At 32.1% G+C, this 19,585-nt stretch overlaps 1 protein-coding gene across 1 annotated transcript; it reads left to right on the forward strand.

Moving 5' to 3' along the window:
- Positions 1–1,658: 1,658 nt before the first annotated feature.
- LOC140434927 (asparagine synthetase domain-containing protein CG17486) lies at positions 1,659–19,213 on the forward strand. Its single transcript, XM_072523561.1, has 5 exons — positions 1,659–1,815; positions 4,254–5,435; positions 12,695–12,936; positions 18,334–18,512; positions 18,893–19,213. The coding sequence occupies exons 1-4, from the start codon at positions 1,753–1,755 to the stop codon at positions 18,509–18,511; spliced, it is 1,665 nt and encodes a 554-aa protein (XP_072379662.1). The 5' UTR covers positions 1,659–1,752; the 3' UTR covers position 18,512; positions 18,893–19,213.
- The last annotated feature ends 372 nt before the right edge of the window (positions 19,214–19,585 follow it).

Genomic DNA, 19,585 nt, shown 5'->3' on the forward strand with positions numbered 1-19,585 from the left:
TTTTTCAAAACGTCAATGTCAAAATGTCATCGTTATGTTATCGTTACATCTACATGAACTGTTTGTTTTTGATCCGAAAACTAGTCATGGGACATACAGATATTTTTGAAGATCCGGATGAACGGGACTGGATCACTAAGATATTTTTTCCGGATCATTTTACTGAATGAATTACAACTTTAAAATGAAGACTTTATTGCCCACGCCAAATGTACTGTACCGTTATTGTCTCGGCAGATTATAGGTGGATGAAAGTGAAATGAAATGTAATAAAAGTAAAAGGGGCAATAAAAATAAAATTAAAAAGTAGAAATCGGTCTTTAGGGGTTCGAAACTAAAATTCAGATTTGTGCCTAAATCTGTACCTTCTACAATTTTCAAAGCAAGCAGACGATGAATGGACTGACATGGAGAATCTAAAATTGTACTCCACGACATATCGATTCATCTGGACAAGAACCTTTTGTGTACTGGTTTCTTATACTAAAAATACGAGTAAATATAAATATAGAAAAGAGAATTAAGATTTAATTTCACGTATAGTGCCTCTACAATTCGCTTATATGTATTTCGTGCTAGCCTTCAGATCGACTGGGTAGAAGCCCTAAAAAAATAAAATTGTTCGGTAGGTATATAAAACCTCTTTCGGTTATAAAACTAATTCTATTTTCTGTTACATTTAATGAGAATAAACCACAATTATAAGTAAAAACACACACATTAGACGTTTTAATTTCCACCTCGGAAATATTAAATTGTTCGCGCACAACATATAGTTAGTTTAAAATTACTATTATTCTAGATATAGTTACAGACGCCGCGTTCGTATCAGGTTTTATTAGTATCGAAATAATTTTTAGAACTGAATTTTATTGATCATTATAAAGATCCGGATCTTTGATGCTGATCAGTTCTAAACAGCCCTCGCAGTTACAATTTGGACACAGTCTACTCTACATTGAACAAATCATCGAGCAAAAAGACAAAAGAGGGAATGTAAAGTTAGTGGGGGCAAAAATATTGTTAGACAGGAAGTGCCATCTTGAGAGGCCAAATTAAACAACGAAAGAGAGTCTTTCCTTGTTTAAGAAATCAAATTTAGTTGGGTTATGTTATTATTTGTCCCAACTGTCACATGAAATCTTATTTGTATTGAAGTTTTTTAACAATTGTTTCACATTTTAGACTGTTATCGTTAATATTTAATTAAAATTTTCTCGTCTAAGACACATTCTGAAAACTTTGGCGCATTCGCATTTCCGGATATGTCCGCCATCAGAGGCCACTTTTTTGGTCGCCTTTTAATAACGATTAGATTCCCTCTTTTGTCTTTTTGCTCGATGGAACAAATATAAAAATCATGTTGTACCATGTATAAAAATAGATTTATCATCACAGAATTATTTCTTATTGTGTAGATCAACATATTTTTTATGTGTTCTCTGTTGTAAACCGAGTTATCAAAATATCAAAGGCACTCAGCCCGTAAAAAAGAAATTATACACAGCAATAGTATAACTTATGAGTTTACAAAATATATGATAATCGCAAAATGACTTATATTTTCCTATTTCCTTTTTTGTTGTTTCCATATTATTGTTATTGACATCAGGCTCATGCGTGTATGTATTTGTCGTACGAATTGTATCACAATAAGAAGAAATTAGAAAAAGAGAAGAAAAATAGAATAGAGGTTATGTATGTTTTTAAATCTGTTTTAAATTCAAATTTTGAACTATGTAAAATTCTAATATGTGTGGAATTCTTTTTATATTATGTAAAACATTGGAACAAAATAAAAATTTGAGCGATATTGTAAGTTAATTTTATAATATTTATATAAAAATGTACGACTCATATTACATGTGATTGAATATTATATTTAAAATGGTAATATACTTCCAGAACATTTTAAGACAGAGCATGCATACAGAGAAGCATTTTATATAGGTATGGAAAAAAATTATCTGAATATAGGGCATTAAGACACGCAACGAACTGAGAAAAAATATATAGACTTGTATGTCTGAGAGAATATCATGTAACCATATTGTCATGTCTGTGATAGACCCCTATTAGCACTATAGGCAGTCTTGTCTGTACATTGTTGCCGAAAGAAAGTTTATTTTTTAGATGGTCTAGGGAAATATTTCAAGGATGTGATTACAAGATTTAAAAGCAGGTTAATATCTTAGATTAAATCAACAGGTTCTTTAATCTCAATTCATAAAAAATAACATAAATTCTTAATGGCAACAATTTATTCTAAAAAATAACAATTTTAAAATTTTAATTAAAACTATTTTAAATTCAATTTTCAAAAAGTCCCCCATGTTCAGCCAAGCAGTAGCCCAATCTATTGTATAATTGCCTTCAAGTGTTCGACAGCATTTCAAGTATTATGCTTTGAAAGGCCTGAATGATTTTTTTGACATAATTCGTCTAAATTTCTGGCATGTTCATGCTAATGTTGGTAAATATGTTGCTTCACATAACCCCATACGAAAAAGTCCAGGTACAAGATCAGGAGAGCGAGGTAGCATTTTTATGGTACCTTTTGTACTAATAACTCTATCTGGAAACGTAATGTTTAAAAATCTAACACCTCCCATGCATTGTGAGCTGGACAGATGTCTTACTGCAATCAAATTTCATCCATATTAATAGATAATGCTCGAACTGCTGAAATTAGGTGATTCTCAGAGGAGATCTAAGTATTTACGATGACACAAAGTGCCCACAATGAAAAAAGGGCCAATTACGTTGTCACCTACAATACCTGCCCAGACATTGACTTTTTGATGGTATTGTGTTTTGTAAGGAACACTTATGTGCCTATTTTCTGTAGAGTACCCTATGGTAACAGATGGATTTTGGTAGCCAGTTAAAGAAAAAGGAAGACTCATCTGTAAACAAAATTTATTTCATGAAATCTTAGTCACGATTAGTATGTTCCATCATGTCCTCACAAAACACCATCTGTCTTTCATAATCAACAGGGAAAATTTCCTGAGTATTTTGCAATGTGTAGCAATGGTACTTGTTTCTTTTTAAAAATATTTCGTACAGTTCTAGTACTAATATCATTTTCTCTTGAAATTAGGGTGCTGCTACAAGTACAATTGATTTCAGCTAGACTTTATTGGCCAGTTTCACGCTGTTCCTGTTCTTCATTAATTACATGAGCTGGTTGATTTTCATCTTCATCACTATCTGTGCATTTTCTACAATTCTTGACACAACCAGTTTTTCAAATTTAAAAATAATGTTGTGAATTGTAGATTTTGCTTGGTACAGGGCCTTTGAATGAAAACAAAACCTACCAATTATATCATTGGCACTATTTCCAGAATAATGCCATTTAATAATTTGAATTTTATGTTCAGTTGTATAGGTTACCATTTTCCCAACTTGAAATATCAATTTCTTTATTCTCTTTTTTTGCGAATAAAACCAGAATTGTTACTAATGAAAAAATAAATGTATATTTGAAATTTCTGTTATCAAAACTTAATGTCACTTTGACAAAACAAGAATTCAATCTAATTGGTGTTATAAACAAGCTTGTATGTCGATACTAATTTCATACATAGTGAACCATATATACCTACATATTTTAAGACAGATCATACAGACTATATATATAAATAGATATATATATATATATATATATATATATATATATATATATATATATATATATATATATATATATATATACAGTTAACCATTTGTAGAAGTTTTTTTAATAGAACAAGTATACCAGAAGTATTGAAAAATTCATAGGCTTCATGTATAGTATAAAGCAAGTGACTGCCTTGCTACAATTACATTACTATCATGCTATCTAGTTAATTCAAAAGATTATACATGATTGGTGTTAGTGATCTACAATGATCTTCACCTAACCATGTAACCTCATCATACTTACTTTTTTCCATTGGTCAACCTGATTGGCAACAAATTCCAACTTCTGTTGCAAACCGTAGTTGGATTATATACTATTACTTAAAAAAAAGTGACTGGGGTGGAGCTCATATCAATTAAAACCAGATTTTGAATCAGAAATGCAGGAAGATTAGAATATATTTAAATCAAAAGAATTTAATTTCACATAAAAATGTACACTGTAGTGAAAAATATACATTTAGTCAAAATTGGCACAGTACAAAAAACTACATATACAAAAATAATTTCAAGATATGATGTACAGTCTACACAATTAGATATGCACTACATATTTTATTGTTTAGTTTCAGATTTTTAAAGGACAAATTTCCAGGAGAGGTCCAGATTCACTAGAAACACTAACATATATCACAGCTGAAAATATATGTTTATTCTTTGCTGCAAGTGTTTTATGGCTTCAAGGAAAAACTTTAACCAAGCAACCTATTGCAAATAATAAAGCAATTTTTATATACAATGGAGACATATTTAAGGGAATACCAGATGAATGTAGATCTGAAGGAGATACCCAATATATCTTTGATTTGCTGACAAAAGTTGAACCTGGCAACATTCATAATGAACTTTATAAATTACAGGGACCATATTCTTTTATCTTTTACGATAAATTAAATAATAAGATTTATTTTGGAAGAGACAAATTTGGTAGAAGAAGCTTATTAATTGGGAAGAATAATAACAATGTAATATTATGCAGTGTTGCTCAAAGAACAAAGGATTTTGAATTTATTGAGCTTCCATCAGTTGGTACTTTTATATGGGATCTAAAAACGAATTCATTTGCACTGCATCCATTTAGTCAAAATGATAATTTTAAAAAGAAAGTAAAAGAGTTAGAGCAATTTCTTGAACACAACATTATCATTCTTAACACTGAGATTGTTCAGGATCAAATATTTTATGAACCTAGTTCTAATCACATTGATATGTATAAGTCTTTAGAGAACATGAACATAGATGATGCAGTTTCTTTATTACTTAATAATAAAGATTGGATGTCAAAAGTCACAACATTACATTCATTATTAACTGATTCCATTAAAAGAAGAATATCAAGTCAACCAAAATTTTGCAAAATATGTATCAAGGACAAATTACCTTGTAATCACTGTACAGTAGGTGTTTTGTTTTCTGGCGGTGTAGATTGTTCCATTCTGGCACTTTTGTCAGATCAGTTTGTTGAAAAAGACAGACCTATTGATTTGTTTAATGTAGCTTTTGATGAAACTGAAGATTATAAAACTCCTGATAGATTAACAGGTTTGGAAACATTTCAAGAATTACAAAATATTTGTCCAAATAGAGAATGGAGGTTTAATGAAGTTAATATTACTAAATTAGAATTGGATGAAAGGAGACATGTACTTATAGTAGACTTAATTTATCCATTAAAAAGTGTACTGGATGACAGTTTGGGTTGTGCCTTGTGGTTTGCTAGTAGGGGAGTTGTTGATTCTAATTGTCGAGTAAGTAATTTAAATTTTATTTACCTGTGGGTGTAGGTATTTTTTGGAACACTAGTCATCATTTGAGACTATGTACATAATCTTTACATTACATTTAGGTGTTACTAATAATATAGTGTATGTGAAACTGAATCTTTAATTAAATTGTAGTATTGTTACATTTCATATTTTAAAAGGGATGTGAACTGGAAGCTGAACTGCCACATACAGTAATTCCAATTTTACAGTTGTGTTAATTCTCATTATATATAATCATAATACATATTTAAATGGTATAGATGCAAAATTCACATTCTCCACGTTTCTCAACTTTCGGAAAAATGAGAAAAACTGTTTACTATTGAAGGCCATGGAATAATGCTTCAATTTTTTTTGCGTAACAACCTTGTTGTAATAGAAACTGTTTGCCCAAATTTTATGGGTGTATTTAATGAAGATTGTTTTGTAAATTTAATTTAAAATTCAGACAATGTGAGTTTTGTACCAAAATATGGTTAACTGTGAGTTTTGCACCAAAATCTCATGGATAATGTTAGTTATGATCCAAAATATTTGAACTTTGCTTTATTTATATTTTAACCTTAAATTAAAAACTAAAACCAAGAAAAATAAGGTGATTTATATTGATGATTTTTGTGGGTTAGAATTAAAAACAATAAATAAATTATTTTATTTCAATTTTAATTTTACCAAATCATTAAATTTAGTTTACAGTGATATAATGTTTTACTCTTTAAAACTAATTGTTATTTGTTCTGTAAATCAGACTTGCTTTGATTGTTTTACACTGTTTAGAATATCGTATTTTTAAACATTAAGAATGTTGACTTCTTCGATATGTTCACAAACTGACTCGGGTTCTACATTGTCATCAGCCCCATCGATGACATTTTTGTAGAAGAGTAAATCCTCATTGTCCCTCCACTGGTCTCCATAATGCTTCTTCAACAAGTTGTTAACGTCAACTTTCTTCACTGGTTTCGTCGAGTTTGACAAAGGAATCAAGTTTGGATTCATGTTGAAAAGCAGTTTTCCTGGCTTGGTTAAAGACTTTGCCACGCCCAAGTCTGACTTGTATGTGTACTCACCTCTAACGAGAACATTTTTATATTTAGTTCTTGTCAGAATAATTCTTTTGCAGGTCCCCAGTTGAAAATGAAATTGTGCCGGTTTTTTCATGAATACATCCTTTTCTTTCTTCCAGTCAAAGACGTCACAGTCTTGGCCAACCTTTACTACTTTCGAATGTTCGGCTATAATATCAATGTACTCTGATGGTTTGTAAATCACCTCTTTTTTTCTCATAAACTTTTCTGAGACTCCAAATACTCGATCTGGTGGAAGATAGCTATGACCTGTTATGGGAAAAAAGAACTCCACCGTTTTTACATTTTTTGGTGCATGTTTAGAAAGCCAGAAACAAACCATGGCCACGACTATTGAATTTTTGTTCTGACCCCCACATCCATCGCTTACTAATCGCACAGTAGTAATAGGGCTTTTCATTTCTGTTGTTTTAAGTGTATCAAAAACAAACGAAGCAATTTCATTAGATCCTTTTTTAAACTCGTTTTCTGTCCAAACGTAGGATGTCACATTATCTGGAGTCAGTTTACTTTTAGAATTCCCTTTGACCACAGTGAAATTGTAAAGGTAGATTTGCCTACTATAGTAAGTGGCTTGATCTGGTAATTTGGGCAAGGGTAGGTTTTTTTGACAATCAAAACTGAAAATCAAAATTTTTGGGTCAGTGCATTTTAGTGATTCAAAAAAAACCTTAGCACGTAATTTATGAACACGTTTTTCAGTCATGAGCTCTTGTTTTTCGTTGCCTTGCTTTGCGTGTTTTAATCGTTCATCTAACTGCAAACAAGTAGAGCAAACGTCTACCCTAGGGGATCCGAAGCCATGATTGTACTTCGTGATGAAAATTGACCTAAAGTACCAGTGTGTTACTTTCAAATCACTCTGATCTTCTGTGAGTGAACTGATATACATTTTCCACATTTTTCTAATATTTAAATCAGCAGAAAGATATTTTCTGCCCGTGTGTTTGGCACAGTAGTGAGGCTCTGAACATTTGAATCTATTTATAAAATTCATTACATGCGTTTTCTTATGAAAACTTTTAGTAGAAACCCTGTCACCTCCTGTTTTCTTTACTAAGCTGACCGGTTTGTCTGAAACGCTTTAAAATACCATTTACCCGAAATCGTGAAACCTGAAGTACACCTATGAACGTGTTAAGGCATACAGGCATCATGGATTTATCTTTTAAGCCTATAAAATATTTGGTCCTCATAGGTTGTCTTTTGTACCGTCCAGAAGTTGGTCTTCTTCTTTTAACTTCTACTGATGAGGAAAACTTCAGAATAAAATTATCTCGGTAAACCTTATCTTTTTGAGAGTAGAAGTTTTGATGAAAACGTCTAATGTCTTGAAATGGAACGATAGCGCATTGAAATTGTCTTCCATCATGGTTACAAGAAGGAAAATCCGGCATACCTTTCGCAGAGTACCTACACAAGAAAAGTATTATTAGCTTTTTATTCTTTCACAGCTAATGAGCTAACAATATTTTTCTTGGTTCTAGATGTAGTGAAAATGACTTAAAAACAACTTTGATAAGACTAACCTACTAATATTTTAGACTACTAACAACTAACCTTGCTAATTTAGATTTGTTTCGTTTCCACTTTTGGGGACTTATTTTCTTTTTCCTTGTTTGACCAGTCGAGGGTTCTACTAGTTCATCCATTATACACCAATAATTTAGTTTATTAACTAGTTATAAAAGTCGTATTATTTAAACAACAATCATAAAAGCGTTAATCAACCTTCACAAGCACATGTAAATACCACAAGTGAGGTGAGGTTAAAAAAACCGTTGACAAAACATCACCAGAGTGACTACAATCACGTGATGCGCCCTACGCAGTCTGATTGGTCGAATTGGAGAATGTTAATTTTGCTGCAAATCATGTGTTGGATAATGTGACTTATGTTTCAGAACGTCTTTTTCAATATGGTTTTTCGATATTAAAATGTGAGTTTTGGTTCAAGATATCATTACGGTTCGATTCGCCTTTAAAAGACGAATTCATTGATATACATAACTAAAAATATGAAAAATTGGAGAATGTGAATTTTGTATCCACTTCATTTGTAAAATATACATTTTCAGTAAATACGTGCAACTAACTTCAGGGAGTGATTCTGCTTGAACAATAATAATAGTTTACTATATAAAATAAGGCCCGCAAATGCTTCCTTTTCCAAGAATCGGGGTGTTGAAATTTTTCTTACAAACTAACATTTTATTTATTGCTCTGAAACTGGTTGAGATATGTAAATGAAATTTGGTAAGTTTTAAGAGTTGGTTATTGCACATTTTTTGACATACAATTAGGAATTCTATATTCATCATTGGCATGCATACAGATAATGGTCTCAGTTTTTTTAAAGAAAAAAAAAAATGATACCCCACTGAGATTTTTCAAATTTAAAATCATTTTTGTCAATAAATTTTTCTTCTTTTTTTGTTATGAGGCGCCATTTATTTATGCAAAAAAATAAATCATTGTAACACATACTTTTCATACCTTTATTACATTCTTAAGAACTATCTAATACTATAACATTAAACCAGAACAATAACAGAAAGTACCACTAATATAATTTTAAATAGACGCACAGCTATAACAAATGTTCATAATTACCTCCCTGAAACGTGACTCAAGTTGTAACTCTTAGCCTCTCTGGTTGCTGTATTCATGCAAATATTTCTGGTGTTTTTTTTATTTACTTATGTAAAAGTGTTTCAGTTAAATTTGCTGAAATTTTGCAGAAAGGTTATTTTTAGTCATGCAGATCAAAAGTTCTTAGTGCTCTAAGACTCAGAAATCAATTGTTCTGAGTCACAAAGCTTTAAAATATCGGTTTTTAGTCACACATTCAATATACAGCATCTGAATCCCAATAAACACAAATATGGTATCGGAATGACGTTCTTTATATTTCCCTGTCAAAACAAAGTGGGATGCCCTGAATAGTATATCCACGTGGATATCCTGATGGAATATCCCGGTACTTCACTATCAGAATATCGTATACATAAATGTGCACAGTACATATTCTTAGTGATAAGCAGTTCGATAATCATGTAATGTAGTCATGAAATTAATGTTTTCTTATACAACTGATATAACCTATTAATTGTCTTAAGTGTCATCAAAATATATAAAAAAAATAGTGACAAGTAAATGGTAGGACAGTATGAAGTAATTGCTAAAAACCAAATAAGATGAAACAAGTATGCTGTGAAAACAATGTAGCCGGATAACCGGACTCTTCAACAAACGTCAATATATTCTACAATTAATTTCTTATCACTACAGAGGTATAAACTTGTTAATTACTACCCTAAAACATACAACTGAAATTAAAAAAAAAAAAACTAATGAATCAGAAAATAAATTTAGCAGATGAACAACAGGGTTTTCGTAGTGGAAGATCGTGTACAGATGCAATATTCGCCATAAAGCAAATCACTGAGGAATCACTAGAGTATAATAGACCAGCAATTCTGTGTCTGATTGACTTAAAGAAAGCATTTGACAGAGTAAGACTCAAAGATGTAATCCATCTTCTAGATGGATTACATCTATAATAGAGAAGTTCCCCTAAATATTATAAAAACTATTGAAAACACATAACAAAACAATAAAATGGAAGTCAGAATATAATGGAAAACTTAGTAATAGAAAATTTAATATGACAATTTCATCTCAGAAAACTAAAACAATACTAAACAGCAAAGAACCAACCAGATGTAAAATAGAAATAGATGGCATCAGTATGGAACAAGTAATGGAAATAAAATATCTTGAAATTACACTGTCCAGCTATGGAGACCTGGACCTGGAAATGAGAGATCAAGTACAAAAAGCAAATAGACTGGCAGGATGCCTTAATAACACTATATGGCGAAACAGACACATTAACACTGAGATGAAGTCAAGAATTTATAAAGATAGTGTAAGACCAATTATGACATATACCTCAGAAACAAGACCCGACACAGCCACAACACAAAGGCTACTGGAAACGTCAGAGATGAGAGTACTGAGAAGAATTACAGGAAATACGCTGAGAGATCGCTAGAGAAGTGAATACAGAAGAAGAAAATGTAACATACAGTTTATAAACGAATGGACACTAAATAGAAAAAAAGGATGGAATAAGCACAAAAGCAGAATGGGGGAGATCTGTGTCGTCAAAATGGAAGAGATAAATCACCAATCGGCAGAAGAAGTATCGGGCGACCGCGCAAAAGATGGAATGACAACCTTCCATAGCGGTATTAATCCACCAACGAACAAGCAGAATTGTGAATGAGTGAATCGCTGTATTATTTCAATAAAATGGTGCGTGGTATCTCTAGAAATTAAAAAATTCAGTTCAAGATTAACAATTATTGCCTCAATAAAAAAATCCTTAAAGTGGCAGATGAACTTAATATTTCTAAAACTACAGTGTGAAATATAATTAAGCATTATGGGGAAACATGAAGTATCTTAGATAGAAAAGGTAAAAGCCCGAGTCGTTCAAAACTAGTTTCTGATAGGAATAGGAGAATACTCCTAAAAATTTTGCAAATTAGGCCAGAAGAAATACTCTAAGACATGTTATAGCTGAGTGGAATTATGAAACTGGATTAAATGTGCCAAGGGAATACTGTCACAAGTGGATACATAATTCCGGATTAAAGTTTAATAAGGTTGAATTACAGGTAACAGTTTAAACATGTATTTGTATCTTAAAAAATATATTTTCTTAGAGGCTAAGGAAAAGCTACTGTTAACAGCAAAACAAAAGCAAGCCAGGCTCATGTGGGCCAAATTTAAACTTTCTTGGTCAATAGAAGATTGGTCCCGAGTAATTTTTAGTGGTGAATTAAAATTCTACGGTTACTACAAACGAGTTATTTGCACTAAGCATTAGGCTTTTCACAAGGACTGTTTAAAACAGACCATAAAATTTCCTAAAGGAGTGATTATTTGAGGTCTTATGGCAGTTTCAGGGTTAAAATGTGTTTAATTTATTAAGGGTACCGTAAATGCTGCGAAATATCAACAAATATTTCAAAACAGCCTTCTGCTAAGCATTGTGAAATTAAATGTTGCGAAAATTATATTTTTCATCAGGACGGAGTAGCCTGTTATACGACCAGAACCACAAAAATTGCTTTGAAAACCACCATATGAACATCCTTTCTTGGCATTCTAAAAGTTATGACATAAATGTCATTGAAACAATATGGCATAAAATGAAAAAAACACAAGGAGCAACCCATTATACGAACTTAAACCCAAAATAGAGCAGATATGGAACGCATAGTGCAGATCCTTAGTTGAGTAAATGCCCAACCGAATTTGAGTGGTCATAAAGTCAAGGGTGATGCTACTCCGTTTTAAAAATAAATATTGTTCCCAATATTTATTTGTCAACAAAATAAACATTTTTTATTATTAATTGGTTCTGTTAGAGTAAGTCTATTTTGTCTTTTGTTGCTGATTGAACCTATATTATTAGTAGTTAACTAATTAGCATTACATAGCATTAGATTAAAAAACATTATTAGAAAAAAGTCAACTACTCGTATATGAATTATGCATGTATTTTAGTTTGTTCCAATAAATAGTTGTTAGGGCTGGTATAGATATTAACTTTTAATTGTCATTCTATGGAATAAAGTAGGACTTATCAATTTTTTATTTTAGAAGAGCTTTCTCTTTGCTCAATAATTGTTTTGCCAGTGTATGCCCTCCTCATGCCGCTAAGCAATTCACATTCCCAAAGGACATATATATCGGTTTCATCTATTTTGCATTTCCTCTCTCTCAATGCCAAATGAAGTGTAAAAAATTCTTTAAAAACTTTTGTTTTAAAATTATAATAACCTTTAATTATATATTTTGAGTTCTATAAAACTATTCTAAGTAGATTAAATAAGTCTTGTATCTAGTAACTATTGATTCACCCATTTTTTGTAATATTTCTCAATATTTGACACAAGTGGCTTTATTCTCATACTTTTCTCAATTTGAAATTACACCATTACTGCGAATCGTGATTTCACCTAATACAGCCAACTAAATGCTTCTTTTGGTTTCTAACTTCAGCCATAACTACAAAATTGATTTTTCTTGCAACTGATTTTACAACTGATTAGTAAGTATATAATACTAAATTTTTAGGTTCTGCTTGTTGGAATGGGTGCAGATGAACTATTTGGCGGCTATACAAAACATAGAGCTGCTTTTAAAAGGGAGTCATGGTCAGGTCTACACGAAATACTTACTGAAGACTGGCAAAATTTACCCTACCGAAATCTTGGTAGAGATGATAGGGTGGTTTCTGACCATGGAAGACAGCTACGTACTCCTTACTTGGACGAACAAGTGGTCAATTATGTACGTGGTCTTCAGTGTTGGGAAAAGTAAGCATTTGAAGTTATTTATTTACCGTTACTTAACAAATTAATGTAAATTTAATTCAAAACTACAAAAACAACAATAAGTATCGTATTCTTCTTCTACCTACTTTATAAATAGGCTTAATGCCTGTTTTACTTCGGTTTTTAGCTTCAATTGACGTTGTCTGACCATCTTTTCCTCGGTCGTCCCAATGATCTTCTTCTATTTGGCGATTTGTCTCTTGCTATTCGTACTATTCTATTTTCTGTCATTCTTTCGATGTGTTGATTCCATTCCACTTTTCTTCTTTTGGTCCACGCGTTTATTTTCTCTATACTACATCTCGCTCGTATTTCCTCACTTCTTACTCTGTCTCTTAGAGTTTGATTTGTTATTTTTCGTAAGACTTTCATTTCTGTTGTTTCCAGTAGTCTTTGTGTTTTCGCCGTATCTGCTCTTGTTTCCGCTGTGTACGTCATTATCGGTCTTATTGTTGATTTATATATCCTGGTTTTCGTTTCCGTTGTGAGGTATTTGTTTCTCCAGATTGTGTTGTTGAGACATCCTGCTGCTCTGTTTGCCATGTTCACTTGTTTTTGTACTTCTTCCACTTTTCCGTAGCTTGACAGTTTTATTCCCAAGTAATCAGTTTCCATCACTTGTTCTATTATTTTGTTATTTACGACTAGTTTGCATCGTCTCGGTTCCGCTGATATCACTATCGTTTTAGTTTTCTCTGTTGAGATCTCCATGTTGTATATGAGCGCCGTATCTTCGAAATCTTTAATTAATCTTTGTAGGTCATCTTCATTTTCGGTTGTTATTATGGCGTCGTCGGCGTAGCATATCATCCTTATTTCCTTTTCTTCCATTCTATATCCTCTTCTTTTTTTAACTTTCTTTATGATTTCATCCATTATCAGATTAAATATTAATGAGCTCAGCGAACCTCCTTGTCTAATGCCAGTTTCATATTTGATAGGTTGCGATAGTTTTCCTTTATCTTACCATAGCTATGTTATCTTTATATATATTCTCAATGGTTTTTACTAAATCCAGTGATATTCCCTTTTCATATAATAAATGTATCGCGTCCCGAATTCTCACTCTATCAAACGCTTTCTTCAAATCTATCAGACACATATATGCTGGTTTGAAGTATCGTCTTGAAATGTATAATATTTATAAAATAGTATATATAAAATGTATAAACTCTAGATCAAATATCATGAACTAATGCGCGATAATTGTGCAGCCTATTTTTCTATACAGTTGTGGTCCCTCACTTTTTGATTTTTAAAAGATACACAAAACAATCGAATTGTTCCCATATAAGAAACCCGTATAGCATTTCCTAAAATATGCTTGTCATAAGGCCATTTTTGTTTAAAAGCAACCATAAATGCACGTTTATTGAAAGCGAAAATGGAATCGGGTACCGGCTTACCGAGTACGTTATCGTACTCGTATGTATGCTTATTTCATAGAATGCCGTTTCCTATATTCACATACCATCATTAGCTGCATACTCCAATTCAAATGTAGTTTATAGTTTATATTTGTACGTACAATAGTTAGGGTAAAAACTATGGATTTATTAAATATATACTGTTAAAAACGAGAAAAAAAATCGAGATGCGCAAATTTAGAAATTTTTTTGTTAGTTTCCTTATGTGGATTTGCCCTTGTGTGCCTCTCCATTTATTTCTATGACTTCTTTCCAGCCACTTTTTATTCCCCTATCTTGCAGCGTCTAAAGTCCTTCCACAGAAACCTATGTTGCACCAAAAGATTTCTCACGAGCCACGTTTTGCTATCGAGACTGTTTGCTTCTTCCCTTGCATCCCCTCATACTCCGGCACCCATTTTAAAAACTGTTGTTGTCTCGTGGCAATTTATTAAGGAAATTCTTGCAATTACTTACCATTTTTGATTTGGTAAGTGGGTACTTTAAGCCGCCTGGCAATCACTATCAGTAAACTTCAGCCTAAAACAGTTAATGTGTTGACACAAGCTGTAAAACATTGTATTTTGTAGAGGGTATATTTTCATATACAATAGTTAAGATGTAGTATGTATGAGGTATGGATAATTATATTTATAAAATACAAGGACGGGCCGATAATTCTTAATCTACAAAAGAAAAACGAAAATTTTGGAAACATGACTAACTATGGCCAGCGACGAGTTTGGCTCTCTAAACATGTTTGTATCAAAACAGTTAATAGACGCACAGTCACTTCTACAGAAAATATATACAAAAAAAATAAAACGCGTCAGTTTTATTTGCCCAAAGTTGATGGAAACACTGTTAAAGTTTGTCGTAATTTTTTATTACGTACTTTGGGTTATACAAATGATTCAGTTATTACCGAATTGTGCAATGCAATGGAACGTGCTCCTTTGGGTACAGCAGTGAAAGAAAATAGAGGCAAAAGGTATTAGACCGAGATATAATCAGGGGCGGCTCGTGATAGTACAAGATGGTGAGGCACACTACACTTAAGGAAAATTATTATTATTATGGTTAGCTTCTCTTTGCTCCAGTCATACCCGGCTAAGGAGGCATTGCTCGCGCCAGCAAACAATGACTTGGCGTGAGAAGGACTTATATTTTTTTTTAATCTTTATATTTTTTATTAATTTTTTTGGGATTTTTATATTTTTTTGGGGGTTAGTAGGTATTTTTTATCTGGGAGATTTGTTAGTAAGTGTTATAAATGGCGACTGCTAATCTAGTGCCATCTTCTTCACGCTCTCACATATCCCTTCAGTTGAAGCTTCGGTCTAGCATATCTCCATTGATCGTTCTCGTCGTAAGATGTTAGTCGGAAGGTCGATGGTCGAAAATCCTGCAGACAAAAACAAACCCACCAAAATTATTAAAAAAACTTAATTAGAATTGCACTTATTATATAACATGTAATCTTACTGTTTTTTTAATGAAAAACAACACGAGATACGTCAAACGTGATCCTGCCGCACAAAGAGGTCAACAGGAAGTAATTTAACTACTACTTACTCTTACTACAACAATTTTGCAGAAATGTTCCAAAATGTACCAATGTTGCCAATCTGGTAAATGCATAGAAAAAAAATATTTTTTGTTAAATCGGAAAACAATAGAACAATATGTATAGTACCATCTACTAAAGGAAAATACTCTACTACAACATAACAATGTTGTTACAATTTTCAAATAAAAATCTATGTTTTATTTAAAATGTACTTTTATACCCCGAGGGAAAAAATGTAGCGAATTGGGTACCTTTGTACCCAAACGGCAACGCTGCTAATTAAAAGAACTACACCAAACCAGAGCGGCATGCCTCTCTTGTTCGGTGAAATCGTGGGCAGAAAATAAATAAATCATGTTGAATTTCGCTAGATAATGTGATGTCTAATATGTCAGACAGAGCAATGCCGTGAGGCTTGCCTCGGCGGCTATAATTTTTAAAGAGAGAATGAGATGCACAGATGATATATTAGAAGCTGGCGCGGAAAATGGAGCCGTTGTTTATTTAATATTTTGTGGTTTAAGCTTGTCCCTTGTCCGGCCCGTAGATTATGAAGAAATATACAAAGATAAGACATCAGGGGTGTACATATTTTAATTTTTTATCATAATGAAAATAAAGTTATTTAGAAAATTCCAAAAAGTTAAATTGTAGTTAAAGAACGTAAATAGTCGATTGATACTGGTGAGGCACTGCCTCACCTGCCTCATAGGACCAGCCGCCCCTGGATATAATTAAAGCACAAATTGAAAGCTTTCATCCAATTGTAAGTCATTATAGACGACATAACGCACCGAAGATAAGGTATTTACCCAGAGACTTATCAATTACTTTAATGTTTTCAAACTCTCTAGAAAAATTGGCTATTGTTTGATAGAAATGTATAGATCTACCATTAAGGAAATGCACATTTCTTTAAAAGTGCCAAAATTGGACAAATGTCTAGAATGTGAAGTTTTCAAAAACTTAAAAAAGGAAGCAGACAAGGAAAATAAAGAAATACCTCCGGAAAGTCTAGACAATTATAAAACTAACATTGATAAAGCAAAAAAGGCTAACGAATTTTATAAATCCGATGTTGTTCTTGCAAAAACCTCACCAGCACATGTAAAGTTTTTCTCAATGATCTTACGAAAAGTTATTTTGCTTCCCATAATGCCAGGGATTAAAGATACTTTTTTTGCCAGAAGATTAGTATGTTTTAACGAAACATTTGCTCCTATCTATAAGGAATCTGGGTTAAATAGCTACTGCGTAGTTTGGCACGAGGGAATGGCTGGTCGAAAGGCACACAACATCGTTGATTCCATTTTTACAGTTATAAATAGAGAGCATGATTTTACAAAATTTATTTTTTGGGCACAGTTGTACTGCTCAAAACAAAATTGGACGATTTTTTTGGCATTGACTGTGATTCTCAACTGTCCAGATTTATCAGTAAACGAAATAACTATAAAATATTTAACTAAAGGTCACACCCATATGTCAGCAGAAGGGGTCCATGAAAATATTGAAAAGAAAATACATAAAGTTGAGAACGTATACGATTTTAATGATTTGAAAGATGTTATCAAATCCTCAAGAAAGGCTTCGGTCTAAGCTAAGTTCGAAAAATCATTAAATGGGAGAAAAAAAGAAGAGCCACAAGAAAAAATAACGATGTCTTAAAAAATTTTCAAATAAATTCGGTTGTAGAAGTGAATTTTAAAAGAAGATCAAAAACACTATTTTTCAAAACAAACTTTACCGAAGACCACACCGAACTTGACTTTTTGCAAAAAAAATATGCGGCTGAGCACTACTTACCCGAACTTCTAACACTTACTAGGGGAATTCCAGAAGAAAAGAAAAAAGCTATCCTTAAGGTTTTCGTACCTGTAATGCCGATAAACCTAAGATATTTTTGGGAAAATATTTCTGTAAATAATGATTCATTAGATTTAATAACGTCTTTTGAAGAAGATTAACTACTAAGAACGATAATATGATTTTTTTTGAAAATAAAAGTTTTTCTAAATATATACTGTGGTTTTGTACAATTTTTTTAAATATGAATTTAACCTCCGGTAAAATGTAAAACACAGTATTTTCTTTAAACTTGGTTAAACTACAAATTTGTAAAAACGGCAACCTCACAAAATATTTTGAACGTATTTACAGTTAAATAAAAAATATTTCACTTAAATAGTGTTTATAGATAAATACGGCGAAACTTTTAAAGTTAATTGCGTTTTTTTCGAAAAGTATATGTCTGCAGATACTGTGTTTTTCATTGGGGCAGCCGTACGGGTCACTGTCAATAGACGTGCGGTTGTTTTTAAACCGATGGAACCATCCTTTTACCTGTGTTTAGCTTATAAATTCATCTACAAAAAACTTTAAAGTAATTTTACGCCCTTTTAGAACTTGTCCATCTGATAAATTACGTCATGGGTTTGGAGACAAAATCCTTCTTAGATCTTTAGCATATCATTTGGGATTGAAAAAAGCAGCTTTCTTAAAAAAACGAGCCTTACAATTTGGTTCCAGAATAGCAAATAGTAAAGAAGTCGCCAATGAAGTGTCTTCAAGATTATGTTAAGGTAAGACTATTATTATAGATACCAGTCTTTTATTTAAATTTTTTTTGTAAGTTTTTTGTTCTATTTTGTTAACCGCCACAATTATAGATGTAAGGCAAATCGAAGTTTTACTTTGTTTAATTAGCACTAGCTTTGATTAGTTTGAACACACTACTTTTTTCACAGTAAAGACTTAAAACTTGAAAAAACTCTTTTCTATTCATTAAATTTTGTACGCTGTTCTTCATTACACACTTAGGTTTGATTTAATTTTGTTTGCTGTTACCACCTTAATAGTAAAATAGTCAATAATAGGTGATTTAGCACCACCTGTTGTCGCTAAAGTTGTAGCAATAGCCAGAAGTAGTCGATATCATAGTGATGTTGCCTACATGTTGTAGGTAAACTGGAGAATATGCTAGCTGACAAAATTAAGACAGAAAACGCTAACCCACGGCAATAGATGATCTATTCAAAATGTTGCAAAAACTCCAAAATAGACGTCAAGCAACAGTTAGAGTAAGAAACGCGGTGGGATACTGTCTAGCTAAAGAAAAGTCAAGAGATGTAATCGCAAGCCTCCATCGAGATGTAATCATTGAAACTTTTTTTTAGCTAATTTGTAACATATAAATCTTTTTTCGATTTACTTATGAATATGTAATTTAATTCCAGTTGTGAGTTGTATAATAAATAAAAACAACAATTTTGCGGTAGGTTAATACTTATTTATTAATACATACTTCAAAACACATTACATTAATTACAATAATTAAACAAGATAACTAAAAATCGTTAGTCAAAGTTATGTTAGATATGAATAGCGGAATAGCGGAATAGGATTTGAATAGCGGAAATACTTAAACATTATTATTACCGTGTCATCGTCAGCCTGACATAATCTGCAATTCGCATTTTCTGTCAGTCCGATTCTGTTCGTGCTCTTTGAGGCGACAGTGTCCTGTTAGGAGACCTACGATAATTCGCAGATCATTCCTATTCTTATCTAGTAGATCTTCTTCTTCGAAGGTGCATGTATAAAAGCCTTCGACTGTTTGATACCCATTTGTTCGTACAAGTGGTCACGTTTCATC

The sequence above is a fragment of the Diabrotica undecimpunctata genome, chromosome 2, assembly GCF_040954645.1.
Source record: "Diabrotica undecimpunctata isolate CICGRU chromosome 2, icDiaUnde3, whole genome shotgun sequence".
NCBI classification, from domain to species: Eukaryota; Metazoa; Arthropoda; class Insecta; order Coleoptera; family Chrysomelidae; genus Diabrotica; species Diabrotica undecimpunctata.

Bases quoted from the DNA above. Each gene is read 5' to 3' on its own strand.
- LOC140434927 (XM_072523561.1), top strand. From the start codon at position 1,753: ATGTGTGGAATTCTTTTTATATTATGTAAAACATTGGAACAAAATAAA. The intron at 5,436-12,694 runs GTAAGTAATTTA...CTAAATTTTTAG, and splicing joins TTGTTGATTCTAATTGTCGA to GTTCTGCTTGTTGGAATGGG. The intron at 12,937-18,333 runs GTAAGCATTTGA...ACGCCCTTTTAG, and splicing joins GGTCTTCAGTGTTGGGAAAA to AACTTGTCCATCTGATAAAT.